We start from the raw sequence: 20794 nt of genomic DNA on the forward strand, positions 1-20794 counted from the left end.
GGGGGAAGTTTGAAAGGATGTGGTACCACATCCTTCCTTTCCCACCTGGGGTCCACTGACCCCTCTCATTACGCAAGGGCCCAGATCAAGTGGACACTTTGGATAGAGAGAATTTCTAAGTCAGGGAGGGCTGAGGCAGGTGGTGAAACAGTCAGGCTGGGCTGGAGAGTGGCCCAGCTCTGGCCTGGGCACGGCAGGGGACATAGTGGGGTGGGGGAGAGGCTCACCCCTGCAGGGAAGGCATTCCAGGAACAGCCTGAGCAAAGGTATGGCGGTGAAGACCACAAGTGAGGCAGGGGCTTGTGTAGCTGGGAGCCTAGGGGCCATCCAGGTAAGAAGGACATGGATGGCCTCTGCCTTGTGTCCAGGGCTTCTTTCTAGGGTCCCCAGCAGGTGCCTCCTGGGGCTGCTATGCCCATTTGCCTGATGTGAAGACCAAGACTACAAGCTCCAAGAAGTAAGGGGATGTACATCTGGGACCCAGGGGAGGAGACCCTTTGACACAGGGCGTGCGGGAGTGGGGGTGTCACAGCACGTCAAGGCATGGCCGGAACACAGCACGCCAGCGGCCGGAGAGCACTACTTACATATTCAGCCGTGTCATCCATCTCCCACTGAGCGTGGGAGGAGGCGGCAGGGGAGAGAGGAGGAGATGAGCAGGGTGGCCAGAGAGAGAAGCAGCAAGAGGGCAGGAGCACAAGGTGGGGCGCATCCCTGCCCACCTGGAACCCCGCCCACCCAGGCCCCTCCCCAAGCCCCGCCCACCTGGGCATCAGCCAGCATGATGTCCTTTATGCGCGGCGGCCCCCGGGCCTCAGCACCCTCCATGCGCACGTAGTGGACCTGGTAGCCGCGAATCTGGCCGTGCTGTCGGCCTGGCGCCGGTGAGCGCCACAGCACACGGATGGCCGTGGCGTTGAGCGCCTCCGCCTCCACCTTCCGCGGAGGCGCGCTGGGCACTGGCGGGAGGAGGGGAGGGGAGCAGGGAGCGGAGGGGGAGGGTGGGAGGCACCGTTACTGGGGCGTCCAGTCCTGCCCCGGGCGGCTGCCCGATGCCAGAGTGCCAAGTGGCTGCTCATTAACAGGGCGCCTGCTCTAAATACGCACCACAGCCAGGAGGGCGTGCCTCCGCCACGCCTCCCCCAGCCCAGCGAGGGGCCCTGAGGGTGTGCCCTGCACACAGATAGGGCAACTGAGCGGACCTGAGCCTGTGGCCACCACCCAGGGCCACATAACTTTAGGCGTGCTGCCACCTCCCTCACAGCAGGCCTTCCAGATGGGGGCTCTTTGTCCCATTTACAGAGAGGAAAACTGAGGCCCAGGGTGTAATCACTGGGTTAGAAAGAGGCACAGCAGGGGACAGAACCTGGGCAGCATCTGCCTGTTCCTATGGCCCCTGGTATGCAGCTGGCCCACCGGAGTCCTTCTCAGCCAGCCCCCAGACCAGAGGCCTCTCCACCCGCCTGCCCGCCCCCCCAAAAAAGCTGCTTCATTTCCTCCCCAAGCTAAGGACACAACATGGGGCTGCCAATCGAACCTTCCAGCTCAGTGGCTCAAAAAGCAAACCAGGTTCAAAGGGGTTTGGTTTTACTGAGGAAGCTGTTCACTTCAATTCAACCCAGGCCCTCAGCTTTCCCAAGGTGAGTGCCCACATCACTTTGCATCTTAAACTTTCTATCTTGCAATTGGCTAGGGCAGGAATATTGACACCACAGAAACTGACTAGTGGTACAAATCCACCTCCGTCTCCCAGAGAGCTGGTGGTTTAATATTATTGGCCCACAGTCGACCTGCTTTTAGGTAGGATGGTTTATACCCAGAAAGCTGCGGATGCTGGTTCATCCTAGAATAAATCTAAAAGCTAGGTTTCTGGGGTTAGAGACCATAAATTTTTTGCAAATGCTACTTGCTGCTCCTTACACTTTGCTTCCATGGTTTCCACCACTGGACCAAACTATAGGGCTGCCCGCTCAACTTTCCAGGCACAAGGCTCAGGGAGCCAACAGCGCCCAGAAGTCTAGAGCAGAGAATTCCAAGTCAAGGAGCCCGGGATTTCTTGGGCAGAGTGCTTGCTTCTTGTCTCCCTCTCATGACAGTGGTTTCTACCTTTTGGCCACCAGCCAGCCCAGTTTTCCAGATAGGAGGCTCCAAGGCGGGATGGATGGGCTGGGGCCTGCGGGGGGTCCCCAGGCCAGGGTGGTGCTCACCGTCCTCGTCGGTGCGGATGACCACGGGCGAGCTCTCGGGCCCTGGTCCCACCTCTGTGTGAGCGACAGTCGTGATGCGGTACTCCGTCCACTTGTCCAGTGACTCCAGCAGGATCTGAGTGGTGGTCGGGGGGATGCCGTTCACCTCCTTGGGTTGCGGGTCCTCCGAGCCCAGCGGTCGGTAGCGGACGCTATAGCTCACCAGGGCCCCGTTGTGCGTTTCCGGCGGCGGCGGGCGCCAACTTACCAAAATGGCCGTGGAGCGTGTGCTGACACACTTAACATCTTGAGGGGGGGCAGACGGTTCTATTGGAGGGGGGAGAACGTGGGAGTGGGGAAGGGAGGCAGGATGGGCAGGAGGGGGTGGGGAAACAAAAGATGGGAAAGAGAAAATAAAAAAGAAGATGATAACAAACAAAACAGGACCAAAGCAAAGAGAAGTCGAACCCAAAAGAAGCGGGTGTCAACTGAAGGTGAGATGGGTGGGTGGGGGGCGTGGCTGGGAAGGCTGGCCAAGAACACGGCACTCACTCATGTGGCTGCACCCACCCGACACACAGTAGGTCGCAGGCAGTGGGCAGCCACAGCCACAGCCTTTGTGGAGCACACAGTGTGTGCCAGGCATTGTGGTGAGGAACAGCAATAAAAGACCCATTCACTGGGCAACCACTATGTGCCAGGCACCACACCGAGTAGAACAGCAATAAAAGCCCTGTTTACTAGGCACCTACTATGCACCAGGCATGGTGCCAAGGACTTCAGAGAATAACAGCAAAAGCGTCTATTTGGTATATAGATGGTAACTGGTAACTCCCACTACATGTTAAGCACTATGCCAAGTGCTTCATAGAATAGTACATGTACTTACTGAACATCCAACTATGTGCTAAACCTTCTGCCAGAAGATAGCAATAAAAGCCCCACTTATGGGGCACCTACTATGTGCCAGACACCATGCCAAAGTGGAAAAGCAATAAAGCCCCATTTATTAGGTAACTACTATGTGCCAGGCACTGTGCCAGAAAAAAGGTCCATTTACTGGGCACCTACTGTGTGCCAGGGATGGGTAACAGTAAACACATTAATTTACTGAACATCTAATGTATGCTAGAGGAATAGCAATAAAAGCTCCATTTATTAGGCACCAAGAGCTTCACAAAGTGACAGTAAAATATTTATTTATTGAACACCTACTGTGTGCCAGGGATTATGCTAGGTAACAGCAGTAAAAGCCACATTTATTGGGCATCCACTGTGTGCTAGGCATTGTGCGAGAGCTGACCAGGGTAGCAATAAATGCATTTACTTACTGATCACCTACTGTGTGCCAGGGGAATAAAACGTTAGGGAACAACAGTAAAAGTCCCTACTGTGTGCTTTGGCATGGTGCTAAAAACTTCCTAAGTTAACAGTAAAAGCACCTATTTCCTGAATGCCTCCTCTACAAGAGACCCCAGAGGCTACCCCATGGCTTACATCAACCAGGACCCAGTCTAGGCCTCACTGAAACCGATGCTGATGTCTTAAGCACCTACTATGTACCAGTTAGCATGCCAGAGGCTGTACAGAGTAATACCTCAAGTGCCTGCTTACTGCATACCTACTGTGTTGGTCCTAGGCTCAGAGCTTTATAGACAGCACACCCCATATTTAGTACCCCATATTTAGTACCTACTGTGTGCCAAGGTCTGGATAGATCAGAGTTGTTTTGAGCCCCTACTTTGTACCTGGCACCACACTAAGCATTAAAGATCAACAGCAAGTCTTATTTATTGAGCACCTACTATGCTGGGCATCATAATGGCCCTCTGAAGATAAAAACAACAGTTGCCTTTTATGCAGCCCCTGCATGTGCCACCAGGCACTGTGCCGAGGACCTTACCAGATAACAGTAATAGTCTCCACATTCGAAAAAGCATGCACTGTGTGCTAGGCACTGTACTAGGGAGTTAACTGAAAAACAGTAACAGTTCCCACATATAAAGCGCCTAGTATGTGTTAGGCACTGTACTAAGGGCCTTGTAGAACATTAATAGTTCTCACTTCTTAAGCATCTACTATATGCCAAGAACTGTATTACTGGATAACAGTGGTAGTCCCCATACATTACGTACCTACTGTATGGCAGGCATTATACTAAGGGCTTTATTGGATAACAGTAATAGTTCCCTGTATTAAGCACCTACTGTGTGCCAGACACTATGCTAAGGGCCTTATATACAAATGGTACTAGTTCTTATTGAGCACCAGTTACTTGCATGCATGGTGCCAGGGCTTTGCAGATAATAAGCTCCATATTCTGAGCAAAAACCGAGTCCTGGCACCATGTCAGGCCCTTTCAGGCTGACAGCAGCTACCGCCCGCACACCTACTTCGCACCCAGCACCAGGCTAACTTCTTTAAAGTAAGCACCACTTGTTGTATGCCAGGCATTTGTACCAAGGACTTTGCAGACCAATGGTAGTAACCCTCGTGTTTTAGGAACCTACTGTGTGACTGGAATGAGGTTAACTTCATGACAAACTGCTAACAGCTTCGATTCATTGAGTGTCAATGATACGCTCAAGTCACAATGATAAGCACTGTGACCATCTGTGTTTAGATTTAAAACAGCAGTTGCATATCTGGAGCACCTACTGTGTGCTAGGCAACATTCTAACAGTGATAGTTCCCACATATTGAGCATCTACCGTGTGTGTTGAAGGCTTTATGAAATAGTCTCCATGTGTTGAGCACCCACGAAGGACCAGGCCCTGTGTTAAGGGCATTAGAGATAATAAACCTCAAGTTCTATGCACCTCTTATACACCCAGCACCCTAAGCACTTTACAGACTCAAAATGCATCCCACTGATCATGCCTCATTTAATATTCACGGCCACCCTAGGGAGCCCTCCAGTCCTGTCCCATGTTACAGGTGGGGAATCAGGTTAAAAAACCCACCTGCCTGGGTTTCCTGTTATCACTGATTGAGTACCTACTGGGTGCTCTTCATATAGCACCACCCATTTTATACATGAGGAAACTGAGGCCAGGAAATGGCAAGCTGCCAGCCCAAGGGCATGTGGTGAGAGGCAGGATGGGAACTTGGCTCGGCTGCTCTCCGAGGGCAGCCTTGGCATGTGGCTGGGAATTCTGATCTCAGCCCGTACCATCTGTGAGCTCCGGGCAGTGAGGATGCCTGGGACCGCACTGCCCCTGCTGCCCAGGACGAGAGTCCGCCTTGCCTAGAGGACGGCCCAGAAAAGTCACTGGCCTTGCTGGATGTCAAAGCACAGAAAACTCTCCCCATCGTACCAGCCCCATTTGTTCTCTGAACACGTGTTTGCAGGGTGCTCACTACGTGCCCACCCTGAGCCAAACCCTGGGCTCCAGAGAGGATCAGAAGCCTCTGTCTCCAAACCCATCAGGCTACAAGAGACCCCAGAGGCTAGCCCGCCGACCCACTTCGACTGGAGCGACCCTGCAGCCTTGCTCGAGGTAAAATACCGGAGTGCCCCCTCCCGCATTTCTTGACCAGCCGCCCCAATCAAAAGTGCCCAGGGGAACCAGGCAGGAGCAAAAAAAAAAACCAACCAAGGAATGTGCCAGAAGAAATGAATTTGCTGAGAAAGGGGGAGGAAAAATAAAACCAAAACCATAATAAAATATGAAACAACAGTGATGGTGATGATGATGAGGAAAACCATAATAAAAGAAAGACGCCTTCCAGGAAACTCCCAGTCTGGTTACCTACCTTCTGCTCTTCAACTGCTAACTTATATGACTTTCTTACGAGGGAGGGAATGGCGAATGCTGAGCTACAAGGCCAGACCAAGCTCTGGGTGGGTCTCCAGACGCAAGCAGGCCTACAGCCCTGCTCCGGGCACGCTGGGGCAGTGTGGCCACGCTGTGGTTCCAGACTGGTGCCGATGAGGCGGGGAGGTGGGATGGTGTCAGGGGAGACCCATGGCTGAGTGGTCTGGCCTCCACCTACCCTTGGGTTCAGCCTAAGAAGCCCGCAGCCCTGGGGGAGACACGCCTGGCCCTGAGTCTTGGCTGCCAGTTTTCTCAGACCCCACCCGTCTCGGGGTGAGAAGTGAAGAGTCCCTTCTCGCCCGGTCCCTGTCCTGGGCCGCCCCGAGGTCCGCATGGCTGGGCCAAAGCCACTTTCTTGACGGCCCTGGAGGCCGCGTCCTTCACAATCCGGCCCAACCTGCATGGTATCTCAGGAGGGGGCAGTTCTGGACGGAAATCAGGCAGGTGTGTGCAGCATCGTGTGACTCCAGACTCCCCATGTCTGGGCAGGCCAGCCTCTTGGCGGTGGGGCAGAGAATTTGGGCTCTGGACTGTCCGTGCAGCCCAGAGCTGCGGGGGCTGGTAAGGGGCATGCAGGGTGGGCCGTCTTTGTGAACCTGCTTGAGACCAGCGCGTACTCACCTGGGTGGCACCTGTGCCAGTCTCTCACGTGGCTGCCCAAGCCACAGGACACCCTCACTGATCGCCTCACGCACAAGAACGCCCAGACGCCTGTGACCTGCAGAGCGCTGGGCTCGGCACAGAGAAGCGTGGAGGAAGGAAGGGGCTGGGAGTGGCAGGGTGCTGTGTCTCTGAGGCCCCTGACCCCAGCAGTGCAGACACCCTGACCTGAGTTGCTGTCATTCTCGACTGACCAGTAATGACCCATCAGGTGCACATACCCGGTGGGGCGTAGGGGAGGGGCGGCTCAAATGTTTGCACACTGAGGCTGCTTCCGGTACAAGGCCTGGGTGGCTATGCGTGACTGACTGAGAAGTGGGAGGGGAGAAGGGTCACAACGACGAAGGCCACAGCAGTGAAGACCACAGCGGTGGAGGCCACAGCAGTGGCCACGCTGGGCTAGGCTGAGCAGAGAGGAGAGAGCAGAGGGAGGAGAGGGAGGCACAGAGGGAGGAGGGGTCTTCACGCGCTCTCTGAGCTCGGAGCAGGCAGGGAGGGCGGTGGCGGGGGCCACAGTGTGGCCCAGAGCCAGCTCCCAGCTGCAGTGTCCTGGCCAAAAGGTAGCTTGTTTATGACAGGGAGGCCGGGCGGGCACAGCACAGAATTCTAGGAATCTGAGAGCCCTGTACTGGGCCCTGCAGTACCCCTAAAACCCAGTGTCAGCTCTGGCCCCACCACCCCTGCCCATGGCCATGGGGACCCTGTGGTGGGGGGAGGAAGGGCCGAGAGGGGAGCTGAGATGGTCTCCGCACCCCTTTCTCTCCCTGGGGTACAAGATGTGGTAGCCTTGTGTACCCTTCTAATCAGCCCCAAACCAGGGAGAGGAAGAGAGAGGTGCAGTTAGCAACTCCTCCCAAACTAAGGGCAAAACCGCAAAAGCAGAGCCCACAGAACCCCGCTGCCCTGGTGGATGGGCCCGAGGTCCGGGAGTGAGCAGGGGCGGCCAGAAGCGCCCCCACCCCCTACGGCAGGCTCAGCCTAGGTCCCTGCGCACAGAGGACATCTGCATGGCCAAGGGTCCCCCCCCAAAGATGAGGGCGGGGTCTGCGAGACACCTACTGGACTGCAGCGTGCGCTGCCGAACCACCGAGGTGAAGGCGCCCAGGCCTTGGGGAGAGTGTGCCGCCAGGCGGAAGGCGTACTCTGTGTTGGGCTTGAGGTCGTCCACCACGAACATCGAGGCCGGGTCGAAGGTCCTCCTCACCTGGGAGCGGGGACGGGGTGGCGAGAGGGACAGAGACAGAGGAACAGAAATTCAGAGACGACGACCAAGACAGAAACGGACACAGACAGAGGGAGATGCAAACGGGCACAAACGGAGAGGTCGCGGAAGAGACAGACACAAAAAGACCCAGAGAGAGAAAAGACATGGAAAGACAGAGAGACAGAGACGCCGATGAGTCGGACACAGGGAGAGAGGGCGAGACACAGGAGAACAGAGGGGGACAGACACGGAGAGATGGAGGAACAGTGAGGAGGGGCGGGAAAGTCAGCAACACGCGGGGCAGAGAGAGAAGGGGGGAGGTGTCGGGCGGGGCCGGCCGGGCGGCGGCAGCAGCCCCTCGGAGCGGGCAGGGGAGGCCTGCAAGCGCCTCCCCGCCCCGCCCCCGCCCCGCCCCGCCCCCGCCCGGCCCCCCAGGTACCTCTCTGCCATGCTCGCCTTCCCGGAACAGGAGCTCATACATGACGATGCTCTCTTGCCTTGGGGGGCTCCACGAGAGTCCGATGCTCGTCTCTGACTTGGCCTCGGCCCGGAAATTCATGGGCTGGCCAGGCACTGGGGTGGGGGACAGAGAACAAAATGGGGAGAGGACAGAGAGGGGTCCACTCCTGGCACGCTGAACCTGCCCGGTGTCTGCATTCGCCTCAAAAAAAGCCCCATGGAGCTCAGGCTGTTTGTCTCCAGATACTTCCAGAATGTTTTACTTCTTATTACGCTTTGCTTTCCAGGGGGACTCCCTGGTGTCAGCTGTCCACCTCAATCCCCCCATTCTCTCTGCTTCCAAATCCCCTCACCAAATCACCGGACCGCTTCCCCCCACCCCCACCCATCCAAGTTCAGTGACAGAGAAAGTGGTGGGGACCATGTTTGGAGATGAGGATCTCCATCCTCTCCGCTCTGTGGAGGCAGAGTCCCAACCCTCTAGTCCCTTTGCTTGGGCTGCCTGAGTCTTCCTGGATTTGAGGTTCAGGAAGCCTGCACCCACGAGGAAAGGACCAGAAACCTGCAGAGAGCTGGGGTTCCGCACACCAAGATGCCCCCCACACGATGACCCTGGTCCTTCAGCCTGAGTGCTGCCTCTGGTCACGCGTGTTCCATTTGTTACTTCAAAATGGGCAGTGTGAATCTCTCCCACCAAGAGCAGCCGACAGGGGCGCTCAACCCAGACGCCAGCGGGCCGGGCGGCTGATGGGAAAACGGCGGCAACGAGAAACGGCACGCCTTCATTCAGATGCAGCCAAGGGGACCTATCTGGATGCCTGGTTACAGCCCTGTGAGCTTGCCAAATCAGAGTCCCCAAGGGAAGCCAGAAATCTGGGTTTTCTGGGACAACTTCCTGCTTTGAAACACTACTGTGAAAATGTTTTAAAGTGGGACAAATAAACCACTTTGTAACTTCCGGGCAGGATCAGCCAGTCGCCTGAGCGGAGCAGGCACATCACGGTGCCTGCGCCTCCCCCTCCGCTGGGCCGCCCCAGTCGCCAAGCCCCCCGCGGGCACCTCACCTCCAGGCTGTGTCTTGACCTGGATGGGGTCCGAGAGGGGCCCGTCGCCCACGGAGGTGAAGGCCAGCACACGCACAGTGTAGGTCTCGTCCTCCAGCAGGCTGCCCACGGTGGTCAGCAGGCTGTCGTCTACGTTGTGCTTCTGCCAGTTGCCCACGGGGTGCTCGGGCTCCATGGTGTAGTAGACCCTGTAGCCCCGGATCAGGCCGTTGGGCTCCACAGGCTCCTCCCACTGGATGATCATGGTGGTGGCGCTCAGCATGCGGGCCTGCACGTTCCGCGGGGCACTGGCCGGGGCCTGCTCGCCCGTGCGGGTCACCACGGACTCGCTGGGGGGGCCCTGGCCGATAGAGTTGACTGCTGACACCCAGATTTCATACTCCGAGTTGGGGCTCAGGCCGCCGATGCTGTACCGTGTGGTGGTGATGTCCTCTTTGATCTGGTACGGCCCGTCCTGGCTCTTGGACTTATACTCGATGACGTAGTAGGACACAGGGTCTGGGTTACCTGAGTCCCAGGTGATGGTGATGCTCGTGGCTGTATTCTCTGTCACCACGGGCGTCCCGGGCGCTTTGGGAAGAGCTGTTGGGGGAGGGGTGTCGGCATGATCACATGGTGGCCTGTGCGCCCTGAAAGCTGTGTGACTTTCAGCTACACAACTGCCCTCTCTGAGCCTTGATTTCCCTGGCAGTGACCAATGACTCCCATCCCATCACCTATAGCAGGGGTCAGCAAACTACGGTCCAAAGTCTGGCACCTGTTTTTGTGAATCAAGTTTTATTGGAATACATCAGCACTTATTTATTTATTGCTGGTGGCTTACTGCCCCGGCACGGCAGAGAGGAGGTGGCCCGGAGAGCTGAAAACATTTACTTAAAAATTCTTACGCTTGAGGGAAACACTGGCCCGCAGCTCTCTCTGCGGCTTACCCTGCTTGGCCAGAGGACCCTTCTGTGTTCCCACTTCACGCTCGCTGTTCCGATGCCTCAGATGCTCCGACAGCTACGGGACCAGCTCCGGCCGAGACCGTTCCTCAGGGCCTCACTCACCGCTGAGGCCAGAGGTCCCTCGGCCCAGTTCTCATCGCTGCCTACAGTTCCCTCATTTTCACATTCTCCCCAGCAGCAAGGCCCAAGTTTTGTTTATAGCTGTGTCCCAGCACCTGGAAAATTGTGATTTTCTTTCCTGCCTGCCCCCAAAACCTCACCCAGGCCTCTGGAAGCACACGTCAGGAGTTCAACCCCTCAGCAAAATGGCCAGCGCAGCAGCTGACACTGACAGCTCCATAGCCCTAGGGCGGGGCTCCTTACACTTTTCCTGGCAAAGCCCAGACACTAAATACTTGCAGCTTTCCAGGCCTCTGGTGAGACTACTTAGCTCTGCCTTTGTAGCCAGAAAGCTTCCACTGATGAGCCATGAACAAATAAATGTGTGCCAATAAAACTTTATTTATAAAAACAAGTTGGAGGCCAGATTCAGCCTGAGGGCTGTAGTTTGCTGCCTGCTGTTTTAAAGCTGGAAATAACCTTTGTGGGCACCTCCCTCTGAATCTCACGACGAACTTGAGACATAGGGAGACTCTGCAGTCCCCACGCCTACCCTCCCAATCTCTCTGAGTCCTGGCACTGGCTATTCTTTTTTCTTAGAACTGTGTCCCATCTTCTTCAGCTTGAATTCCCTCTCGACTTTTAGTCTTTCCCTGACCTCACTTTCCCGGGGGAATGTGAATGGTGCTGCCTGGCCCCCTTCGAGGCCCTAATTGGCCTGTGTCACAGCCCCCGGGCTACACAAGTGCCTCTCACTTTGGACTGTGAGATCCACCGAGCAAGACTGTGTCTCATTCCGAGGGGCCCAGAATAATTTACAGCCAATAAACATAGATCCACAGAATGGTGCCCCTTCAAAGCCACAAATGTCCACAGCCAAAACTCAGAGGTTTTGCACCTGTACCTCCGCACCCGCACCTGGGGTCAGGGACCACCTGCCTCCCCTGCGCCCCCTGCTTACATTTCACGGTGATCTGGGCCACAGCCTCGATGACGCCCAGGCTGGACATGGCTACACACGTGTAGTTGGCAGAGTCTTTGACGTCCGTGAGTTCCAGCACGTTCCGACCCACGGGCATGTCGTCTTCAGGGGTCAGGTCCTCGGCACCCTGCATCCACTTGACGTATGGCATGGGCGAGCCCACGGCTACACAGGTGATGTTCACGTTGCCGCCTGGCATGATCTCATGGCTCATTGGCAAGATGGAGAATCGAGGAGCCACGCGGCGGACTGGGGGCACGAGGGAGAAGCACGAGGGTGGGAGTGGGAGTCGGGGGAGACAGGATGCAGACGCAGGAAGAAAGAAAGCAGGAAGGAAGAAAAGAAAGACAGAAAGAAAAAAGAAGGGGGAAAAAGTGGAAAATAATTTAAATATAAACAAGGCTGTTTCCTTCCCCCAGTTGAATTTTTTTTATTCCAAATGAAAAGAAAACAAAGAAACCAAATTAAAAAAAAAAAAAACAAATTCCAACACAAAGAAACCAAAACTTCAAAGGAAGATACTTCACAAACAATAGAGATATATCGATATATAATCAGAGACATGAAGCATTATTTCATAGCAACAGGGTTTCAGAGACCAGAGGGGCTGGTCACAGCACAGTTACGAACACAAAAATTTATCAGCTGTTTCTCATCTTTGATGACAGACGTGGCTTCAGGGAGCAGACCCTCCAGCCGCTCTCCCAAGTGGGGAGCTTTGGAAGATCCTGGCTGCGTGTGGGGGGCTCTGGGAGGGACAGAACGGAGCACGGAGCTCAGGGGAAGAGCTGGAACCAGGAGGCGGGGGGCCGGGAATCTCGGCCCTCCGCTCCAGCCCCCTCTGGTGACTCAGGGACCCCGCCCACTTCCCCAGGGGCCCTCCAGGAAAAGATGAGAAACTCTAATGAAATTTTTGTGGTTTTTGGGTATAGAAACCCTTCTAAAAGCTTCTGTCGGATCTCACAAGTTTCCATTGATAAATGCAGCTCTCAGAGTCACAAACAGCATGCAAGAGAGACTGGTGGAGAGAGAGAGAGAGAGAGAGAGAAAGAGAGAGAGAGAGAGAACACAGAGAGAGCGCCAATGCATTGAAGAGGCCTGGATCTCAGGGGCCTTGGTGCATACTCATGGGGGTAGGAGAGAGGAGAGGTAGGAGAGGCGAGAGAGAGAGAACACAGAGAGAGGGACAGAGACAGAGAGAGGAGGAGGAGGGAGGGGGCCCACTTCAATGCTGCATATTAACTCTAGCGGATGTGACCCAATGTGACACACCACATTGTCACATCCTAGCCCTGGCAGGATACAACAATAATAGTCAGTCATAGTCGTAGTAGTAGTAGTAATAATAATAATAGTAGTAGTAGTAATAAACGGGGCAAATGAACTTGAACGCTGGGAAAACAGGGACGTGTTCTGTGCATTTCTTAGCAGGGAAGCGGATGCAGCCTTCTGTCCCCCGCTTGCAGACCGTGAAGGCAGCAGGACACATTTCGGGGGCTCCATTTTCGGAAGTTGGACAGGTTTCTTGGGCTAGGGGTGAAAGGGGCTGATGCTCACGGGCACCTGAACTTCCACATGGCACCGTGGCCCCACTAAAAGCGGTTTAACCGCCGTGGGAAGGGCAGGGGACAGCCTAGTGACGCCTTCTGGCCAGAAAGAGCTCATCGCTGGCTAAGATCTCAGGGCTCCGGGAAGCCACGTGGGCAGGTCCCCAGCTTTAGGCGGGTCAAGGAGTCTTGTCTCTAATGTAGACAGGACAGAGTGGAGTCTCAGAAGGCAAACCAGGGACACAGTGTGACGTTCGGCATTCCAACCTGCCTCTCATTTCCGCATGGTATTGGGGGTGCAGCTGTACCCCTAAGAGGGTGTTTACAGGGGTGTGGCCTGCCCTACAGAGGAGGGGCTACAGAGGATAAAGGGAGGCAGCCTGGGCTCCCAGCTGGAAAGCCCGGTCTCTGCTCTCTGAATCCCCGAAGGGAAGCAAAGAGAAGGGGGAAGCCCCGTGGGGGTGGGAGGAGGGTCAAGAAGTCGGCACCCTTCAGAAAAGGGAGCCCCACGAAGTCCAGAGTCCCGTTGGAGACAGGATGGAGGAAGTGGAAGGTGTCCCCTGAGGGGTGGGGTGGGCAGCAGGGGGGAGGGGAGGAGCCATGCAGACAGTCGTGGGATGATGGGCGGGCGGGCGGGGGGCCTGAGATGGGGGGGCGGCTCTCTGGCAGGGCGGGGGGCGGGGGGCAGGGGGAGTCAGGAAGAGAATGGGATCTGCCCAGCCAGTGAACGTGGTCCAGGCCAGCCGCCGCCACCGGCATCCACAGCGAGGCACATGAGTGGGATGCCCAACGCTGCGTTGTCATGGAAACGGAACACAATGGGGGATGCGCGTGGGGAGCTAATTAATCAAGGACAGAAAACAGCATCAACGTCCAAAACAAAACCAGGAGAAACAAATGAAGAAACAAAGCGGAAAAAAGAAAAATCCAAAACACGAACCAAACAAGAAACCTTCCAAAAGCAGGAACAACAACAAAAAAGATGGAATGGCTGTGGGGCTGAAAATCGGGGTCTGAAAGGAGAAGGGCCGTGGCTTCCCCGGGCAGTACCCCCCACCCCTGGCAGAACACAGGGTCTGACCCCCTACCCGGCACCCCAAGAGCCTTGGCAGCTGCTGCGGTGACATCCTCACAGTGCACGAGCCTTCGGGGCAAACCAGCCCAGCCCTGCGGGAGCCCCTCTCTTAAAGCCCCTCTGAGGCTTGCTTCTCAGTGACACCCTGCCTGTTGCTTAGGGCAAGACAGGCAGAGGCCCGATGCTAACTGCACGGACAGGCCAACTCCTCAAGGCCTCAGACGCCTGCCTCTCTGGGACTGAACGAGCCCTGTGGCCTTGGGAAGAGCCCTCATCCGCCTGGAGCCTCAGTTTCCTCATCTGTAAAATGGAGGCAATTGGTGACATGCTGAGGCCATTAAGCTGCCTGGGGCAGGGCCCAGGACAGAGACGTTGCTCGGCCTGGCATGGGGCTGGCGAAGTTTCCTTCTGGACTTCCAGGGCGCTGGGAAGAAAGGTCAACTACATCCTCTACCTTAGGAGAGTCTGGGAAAGAATTAGAATTAAATTAAAAAAAAAAAAAGAAACAGTAAGAATTTCTACTGAATCCCCACGTGGCTTTACCCCTCCCAGCTTTGAGAGGCAAATGTTCTCATGCCAGCTTGGCAGGTGAGGGAGCGGAGGCTCGGAGAGGTGGCGGGGCTGCCGGGGGACACGAAGGCAGGTCGAGGGAGGACGTGTGGGGGCCAGAGGGCCAAGCCTGGTGCGCCTGGCCACGCCTCGGAGTGCACCAGCCTTCTCTTCTCTCACCACGGCAAACAGCCAGAATCACAGGTGGGTGTCCCTTTTTGGCATTTGGCTGCTTCACACTCATGAGTCCTTACCCACTGAGGACACCTATGAGGGCAGAAGCACCCATGTCCCGTGCACAGCTGCCAGCCCGGTAACACCTGGTCGCCACCAGTGGCGCACTAACCAGCAGCCATGACAATCAATGCCCAGAAGCCTCCAGTAAAAGGCTTACACCGAAGGGATTGTTGAAACATCAAAGGGAGTGAGAGCTGGCTTTAGAATCGAAAGATTACAAGTGAGCCTGGTTTATCCCTCTGTGAGGTTCAGCGTCGCACCCAAGAGACCCTGTTCGCATCTGATCCTAAAATATCTGCCCCTGGGAAGTGTCACAATTTGGAAGGCACCTTTCGTCAGAAGGAGAGACAAGGCTTCTTGAATATGGAAAAGACTTGCTGTGCAAGGTTGTTAACTGCAAGTCAGTTAAATGTGGGCGGGCAATTCATCAACAACAGCAATTTTAGTGCTTATAATCCCCAACGTGGCCGGCAGCCATCGGCTGAACGGATCTGCCAGGAGCTGCGCAAGCTGGCACCTGGGCCGCTTTGCCCACTTGCTTTCTCACCGCCCGACTCACTGCTGAGGCTGTGGGAAGAGGGCTGGTTTGCCGCGAGTTTGGAGGGGATGGTGCCCACTGGCAATGGTGGCTCAGAGCCCCCTTGGGGGACTCATAAGGCTTCCAGACACCCTCCTAGCTGGCAAGGACGGGCGGCTGACGCTGTGTTCTGCCCAGTTTGGTGCTGGCACCCACCCACATCATCTTTCCACCCCCGGCTGCAAGTTTGAGGTGCGGGTTAGAAAGTAAGGTGGGCGCAGAGCCCATGGGACAGAGTGGCCCCACGGGACCCCCGCCCCCAATTACCGACCTGAATGGAGGGTCCAGGCAGGTTATAAGGGGACCACACCAGCCTTGGTCCTCAGCACGCTCCGGCTGGCTCTCGTTTCCAGCTCTTCTCGTCACCGAGTAGCCGGGGGTCCCAGAGGGGGGACCCGCGTGGGTGAGGGGGTCAGGAAGGTGGGCGGTGGGAGGGTGACGGGTTTGGGATGGGGGTGGGTCGCTTCAAACCCCGATTCACATGGAAAAACAACTCAAAAGCCGTCAAAGCAACCGGGAGACGACCCCTCCCCCAAACAGGAAGAGGCATCAACTCAAAAACCAAAAGTGGGGTTCAGGGGAGAAGGGTGGGGAAGGGTGAGGGGGAACTGAAAAGTGAGGTGATCTGGTTGAAGCACTAGGCAGGGGACTGGACAGTGTCAGACATCTCGATGATTCAGCAAGCCGCAGCTCCGAGGGGTGGGGCGTGGGGCTCTGGGGGCATTTTGGGGTTCAAGAAGCTACTAATGCTCCTCTGGACTCCAAAATGAGGACAGGGTGGAGAGGGCAGGGGAGAGATGCCAAGAAGTTCTGCAGCCTCCACGGGTTTAAGCTTAGATTACACCTGTCGGGAAGGGAGGGGGTCCGAGGCCTAATTTCAAATCCAGTTTCTCAGCCCCTCCATGGAGCCCCAGCCTGTAGCCCAGGGAGGGCGGGCACCACCCCCACTGGCCTGCCTCGAGTATCTCCCTCCACCCAAACGCCTGGCCTCCCTCCTCCCACCACCAGCTCCCTCCGCCATCGGGGTGGCATGCAAGGCCTGGAGGGACCTGGCTGGACCTCTGGCCCACAGGCAGACCAGCGGCCTTGGCAAGTTGGCATTTTGAGCTGGACATTTTGCTTTATTTATGTATTTAAATATCCTCTCTCTCCCCACTTTTAAAAAATGTTTTGTTCTACCAGAAAGCGGGATGACATCTTGCCAATTAACGGACCCCCCCGCCCTTGCCCCCTCTGCTGCCGCTGGAGACGCGGGGCTTCTCAAATGACAAGGTGTAATCTAACGTCCCTTCACCCCCCACCAAACAGCGGAGACAGCAAGGCAAAGAGTGAGAGAAAGGCAGGCAGCAGGCGAGAGGTGTCTGGAGCTCAGTGTTCCTGCAGGGCGCCTCCCTCCCCGCCACCCACTGTGCCTGACAGAGGGGGCCTGCCTCCTCGCCAGGGAGCCCCCTCCCCCCTTGGGGTGAGGGTGGGAGGAGGAGAAAGGCTGGGTCCTGACTGGCCATTACCTGGCCCCAGGGGCAAGTCAGGGGCCTTCGGGGTGGCATGGCTGGGTATGATGAGCAGAAGTGGGGGGGGGGATCCGCCAGCACATCCCTGTGGAAGCCTTCCTAGAGATATAGGAGGTGAGAGGGGTTCTGGGCCCCAATGCCTTCATCTACTCCTGTTTTGGGGGACCAGGAGGTAATGGGAACACTTAGAAGTCATATCCACTAATTATATGGCTTTAGTGCTAAAAATTTAATTTTAAAGATGATTTGTCTCCTAAGATTGCAGGCTATGAACTGCTCTGAAAATACTGGAGAGACAGGCTGCAGATAAAGGGCTATGAAGAGCAACTGGAGACTGGGGCCCCCCATCCGCCTCGCCGGGCACCGAGTCCCGGTTCCTTAATTCGGCGTTTGAGACCAGGCATCAAATTATCCCAGCCCTGCATGGCCTCCTCCAAATCCCTGATGACATCTTAAGGGTAAAGGTGGGAAGTTCTTCTCCACGTCTCCAGCTTGCTCTGGTCCTCCCTGCTCACCATTTAACTGGGTCCTGTGCATCGAGGTTCGATGATGCTATGTTGTTGGACCAAGTGAGCAAGACACCATCTTTAACCACTAACTTGCACCTAAAAGGCTTATAATTTTAAAGAGACGAAAAAAGAACATTAACAGTCAGGGAGCATGTGATCTGATCATCTTCCCACCTCGTCAGAAGCCTGAGCTGCATCTTCCCCAGGGGAGTTCTGGGAGTGCGGCTGCCAGGCGCGCGAAAATGGGCTCGGTTTTGACTTTGCCCTTTTGGGTCTCATTGATAAAGTTCAGGAGCAGAAGGATAAGTCTGAATATTCTGCCCCCTGGAAACCCAGGATCAGCAAAACTGGAGACCATGAGCTGAAGAAGATCCGGGGTGGAAATTCCCTGCAATTAACTCCCAGGACTGGCTGCTGTGGCGACAGTGTAAACGCTTGTAGCTTTCAGGGCAGATGGTGCCAGGCGGGCGGTCGCTCCTGGAGGGCTGGCACTTATCTGCGAGGGTCACCTAGCGCCCCAGCTGGGCCCTTTCTGCTCCCCTCTGACACTGTGGCCACAGGCCTGCTGGGGGGAGTGGCTGGGAGTGAGATGGGAGGCCGGGCTCCAGGGAGGCCGCTGATCTCACAGGGACGGGGTTCGAGCCAGGAAAAAATGAGCCCGCAGCATGGCCTCAGAGAAGCACGGGTGGAAATAAGATCAGAGCAAGTGCGTTAGCCTCTGCCCTCCTCAAAGCCGTTTCCCACAGGCCACACTATTCCAACGGTGGGTCCGTTACATGCGTAACAGGGAAACCGAGGTCCCCAGAGAAGGGAAGTGACCGGTCCGGATCATCTGCCTGAAGTCTTCCCCGTTCTACGACAACCCCGCTAATGATTTTTTTTGGTGCCACGAGCTGGAGGAGCATTAATTAGCCTGATGGAATCCTCCCAACTCCCCGGTAAGCTGCGCATACTAACGATCCTCACTGTTTGTGTGAGGAAACGGTGAGCAGCCCAAAGCCACACAGCCAAGGAGAAGCAGAGGCAGGATTTGAACCCTGGTCTGCTAGAGCACAGTTTTGCTCTCATCACTAGGATACACTGCCCCCCAAGTCCAAGTGGTCTTCAGAGACCCTCAGCTGCCTCTCAGTTCCAATCTACTGGGACCCCGCTTTGGTGGACGGGCTGGGACTTCCCTGAGGGCCAGCCCGACAGCTTGCACACTGATTTAAAAAGGAGATAAGGGAAATTTATCCCCTCTTTTTGCATCTAAACTCCTCTTGCCAACTTGGTCCTAGACTTAATAACAACTGGGTGTTTAGTGAAGGCAGATAACGAAGAAGAGGGGAACAGGTGACCCCCAAAGAGGATGACCTCTGCCCTCAGTGATCATCTGTGTTGGGTAGTGGCTGGCGGCTGGCGATTAGAAATCCAAACAGACTTTACTGGAGGCTGGTTTGGGGGCTGGAATGGAACCCTCAAGGGCTTGCCTTTACTCAAGGAAGGGAGCAAAGGATGGGAGCCTGCATCTCTGAAGGTATGCAGGAGTGAGAGAGACAGAGAGAAAGAAAGCTGAAAGAGAGAGCGAGGCAGAGAGAACCGGGGAGGCAGAGGGAGGAGGAGGGCGAGAGGCTGTGTCCAAAGTTCCCCTGGGTTTTCTCCGGAAGTCCACAGTTCTGATGCTCAGGTACTCAGAAAGTGACCATGCAGTACTGCTGGACAAAAGACACCTATAACTAGACCCAGAGCCTGTGAGGGGGTGGGGGAAATCAGCCAACATCACCTGGGAGGTGAAGGCATAACACTAAAAGGCAGGACAGCCTTCTAAGCATTTCTTCCAAAGTCTGCCCTGCTACCTTTTCTGATGGGCGCTCTGTATTTGTGCCCAGCCAGGACCCACAAAGTCAGCACACCAGCTGCCATTCTGAGTGCTGCCTGTGTGCCAAGCATGCATGATTCTGGGAGGACGGTCCAGTTTAAGGCGGCCATTTCCCACATTTGGACTTGCCACTGTATTGAACGAGAACTCAAAGTGCTGACGGCCCATTCCCAGGGGGTAGGGGCTGTTTGGGAGGGTGGGAGGCGGTCTCATGCTGAGGCAGAAGAACGGGAACGTGCTTCTTAATTAAGTCCCCCTCCAGCACCGTTGCCTGACAGGGCCGGGCAGAAGGGGGCCGCCCTCCCCGCACACCCCACCCCGGCGAAGACCACTCCCCGCCGGCTGTCTACGCCCCCTCCCTCGCACCCTGGAGCCCAGTGGTCACTTTCTGCCCCAGCATCCCAGCTGTGGGACCCCTTCCGCCCTCCCAGATAGTAGTTGGGACAGGAACACTGGCTTTGAAATCACAATGCGTTTGGAGAACAACCACAGAACAGTTCAGCCCAAGAAACCGAAACCAAGTAGCACGGAAACACAAGACAGAACCGAAGACAAAACGCTCCGGAGGAGAAAGGGGCTGGGTGAAGGGAATGGGAGGGGGAAAAAATAACAAACAGATCGGTTTTCCCCCCCTAAAATGAAACGAAACAGAAAAAAAAAACCCCTCGTAATTAAACAAAAGGAATAACGAAAGGAAAATGAAGAAAACCAAAAGAGAAAAACGGAACAGAAGACGAAAAACACTCCAACAGAAGGCGTTGAGAATTCACCAAACCGAACTGACAAGAGTGGCATGCAGAGAAATTTTTACATTCTCCCAGCATGCATCAGGCCCAAGTTACCATGACGACGAGGAGTGCAAAAAACTTAGCAACAACATTACCAACGGATGCAAAGAGGCGACCACAATGCAAGCATCGCATGTGTGCGGCCTGCCCTAGGCCGGGCTGGGCGCGGCTGAGATTTTCGTGTCTTTCTGGGTTTTTGCTCTCGCGTGGCGGTTTTTTGTTTTGTTTTGTTTGCTTTGCGCTTATTGTTTATATTCCATTGTTTTTACTTTTTTTTTAGTTCATTTTTCTATCATTTTCCACGTGCGTGTCTGTGGCTGTCTGTGCGCGTGTCTGTGTGTATTTCGTGTGTGTGCATGTCACTTTCAGAATGTAAAAATGTGGGTAAAGAAAGTAAAAAAGAAAAAAACACACCAACCTTCTCGAAGCTCTGAGGGATGTAAAGGGGGTTTGATGCAGAACACAATGACATGGGGAGAAGAGAAAAAATAGGGGAGATACAGAGAGTAAAAAGAGGACTTCCCAAGGCTAAAAGCTGCAATAGATTGTTTTTTTCTTTAAACCAAAAAAAAAATTAAAATTAAAAAATAGAAAAGAACAGCAATGACCTTTTCCCTTTCCTCCACTCCTTCCTTGACCAACAAGGTCTACATTTGCCTTTCACGATTCTTTTTTTTTTAATTCAATTTTGGAGCATCTGAGACCCAGGCAAAGACTGGGAGGC

At 55.2% G+C, this 20794-nt stretch overlaps 1 protein-coding gene across 10 annotated transcripts in view; it reads right to left on the minus strand.

The window, feature by feature from the left end:
- Positions 1 to 20794, minus strand: part of PTPRS (protein tyrosine phosphatase receptor type S) — a 95375-nt gene that overhangs the window by 19453 nt on the left and 55128 nt on the right. For 3 of the 10 annotated variants that reach the window (XM_053658335.1, XM_053658337.1, XM_053658334.1), the window contains exons 7-13: positions 11399 to 11668; positions 9392 to 9973; positions 8308 to 8441; positions 7724 to 7868; positions 2208 to 2513; positions 766 to 959; positions 588 to 614 (exon numbers count right to left, since the gene is read on the minus strand). In XM_053658335.1, the coding sequence (XP_053514310.1) occupies positions 588 to 614; positions 766 to 959; positions 2208 to 2513; positions 7724 to 7868; positions 8308 to 8441; positions 9392 to 9973; positions 11399 to 11668 (1658 nt within the window). The remainder of the gene's footprint in view (positions 1 to 587; positions 615 to 765; positions 960 to 2207; positions 2514 to 7723; positions 7869 to 8307; positions 8442 to 9391; positions 9974 to 11398; positions 11669 to 20794) is intronic. The other 7 variants (XM_053658338.1, XM_037165179.2, XM_037165176.2 and 4 more) reach the window with 3 other exon arrangements.

This window comes from Artibeus jamaicensis, unplaced genomic scaffold (assembly GCF_021234435.1).
Source record: "Artibeus jamaicensis isolate MK-2021 breed Jamaican fruit bat unplaced genomic scaffold, CSHL_Jam_final scaffold_537, whole genome shotgun sequence".
NCBI classification, from domain to species: domain Eukaryota; kingdom Metazoa; phylum Chordata; class Mammalia; order Chiroptera; family Phyllostomidae; genus Artibeus; species Artibeus jamaicensis.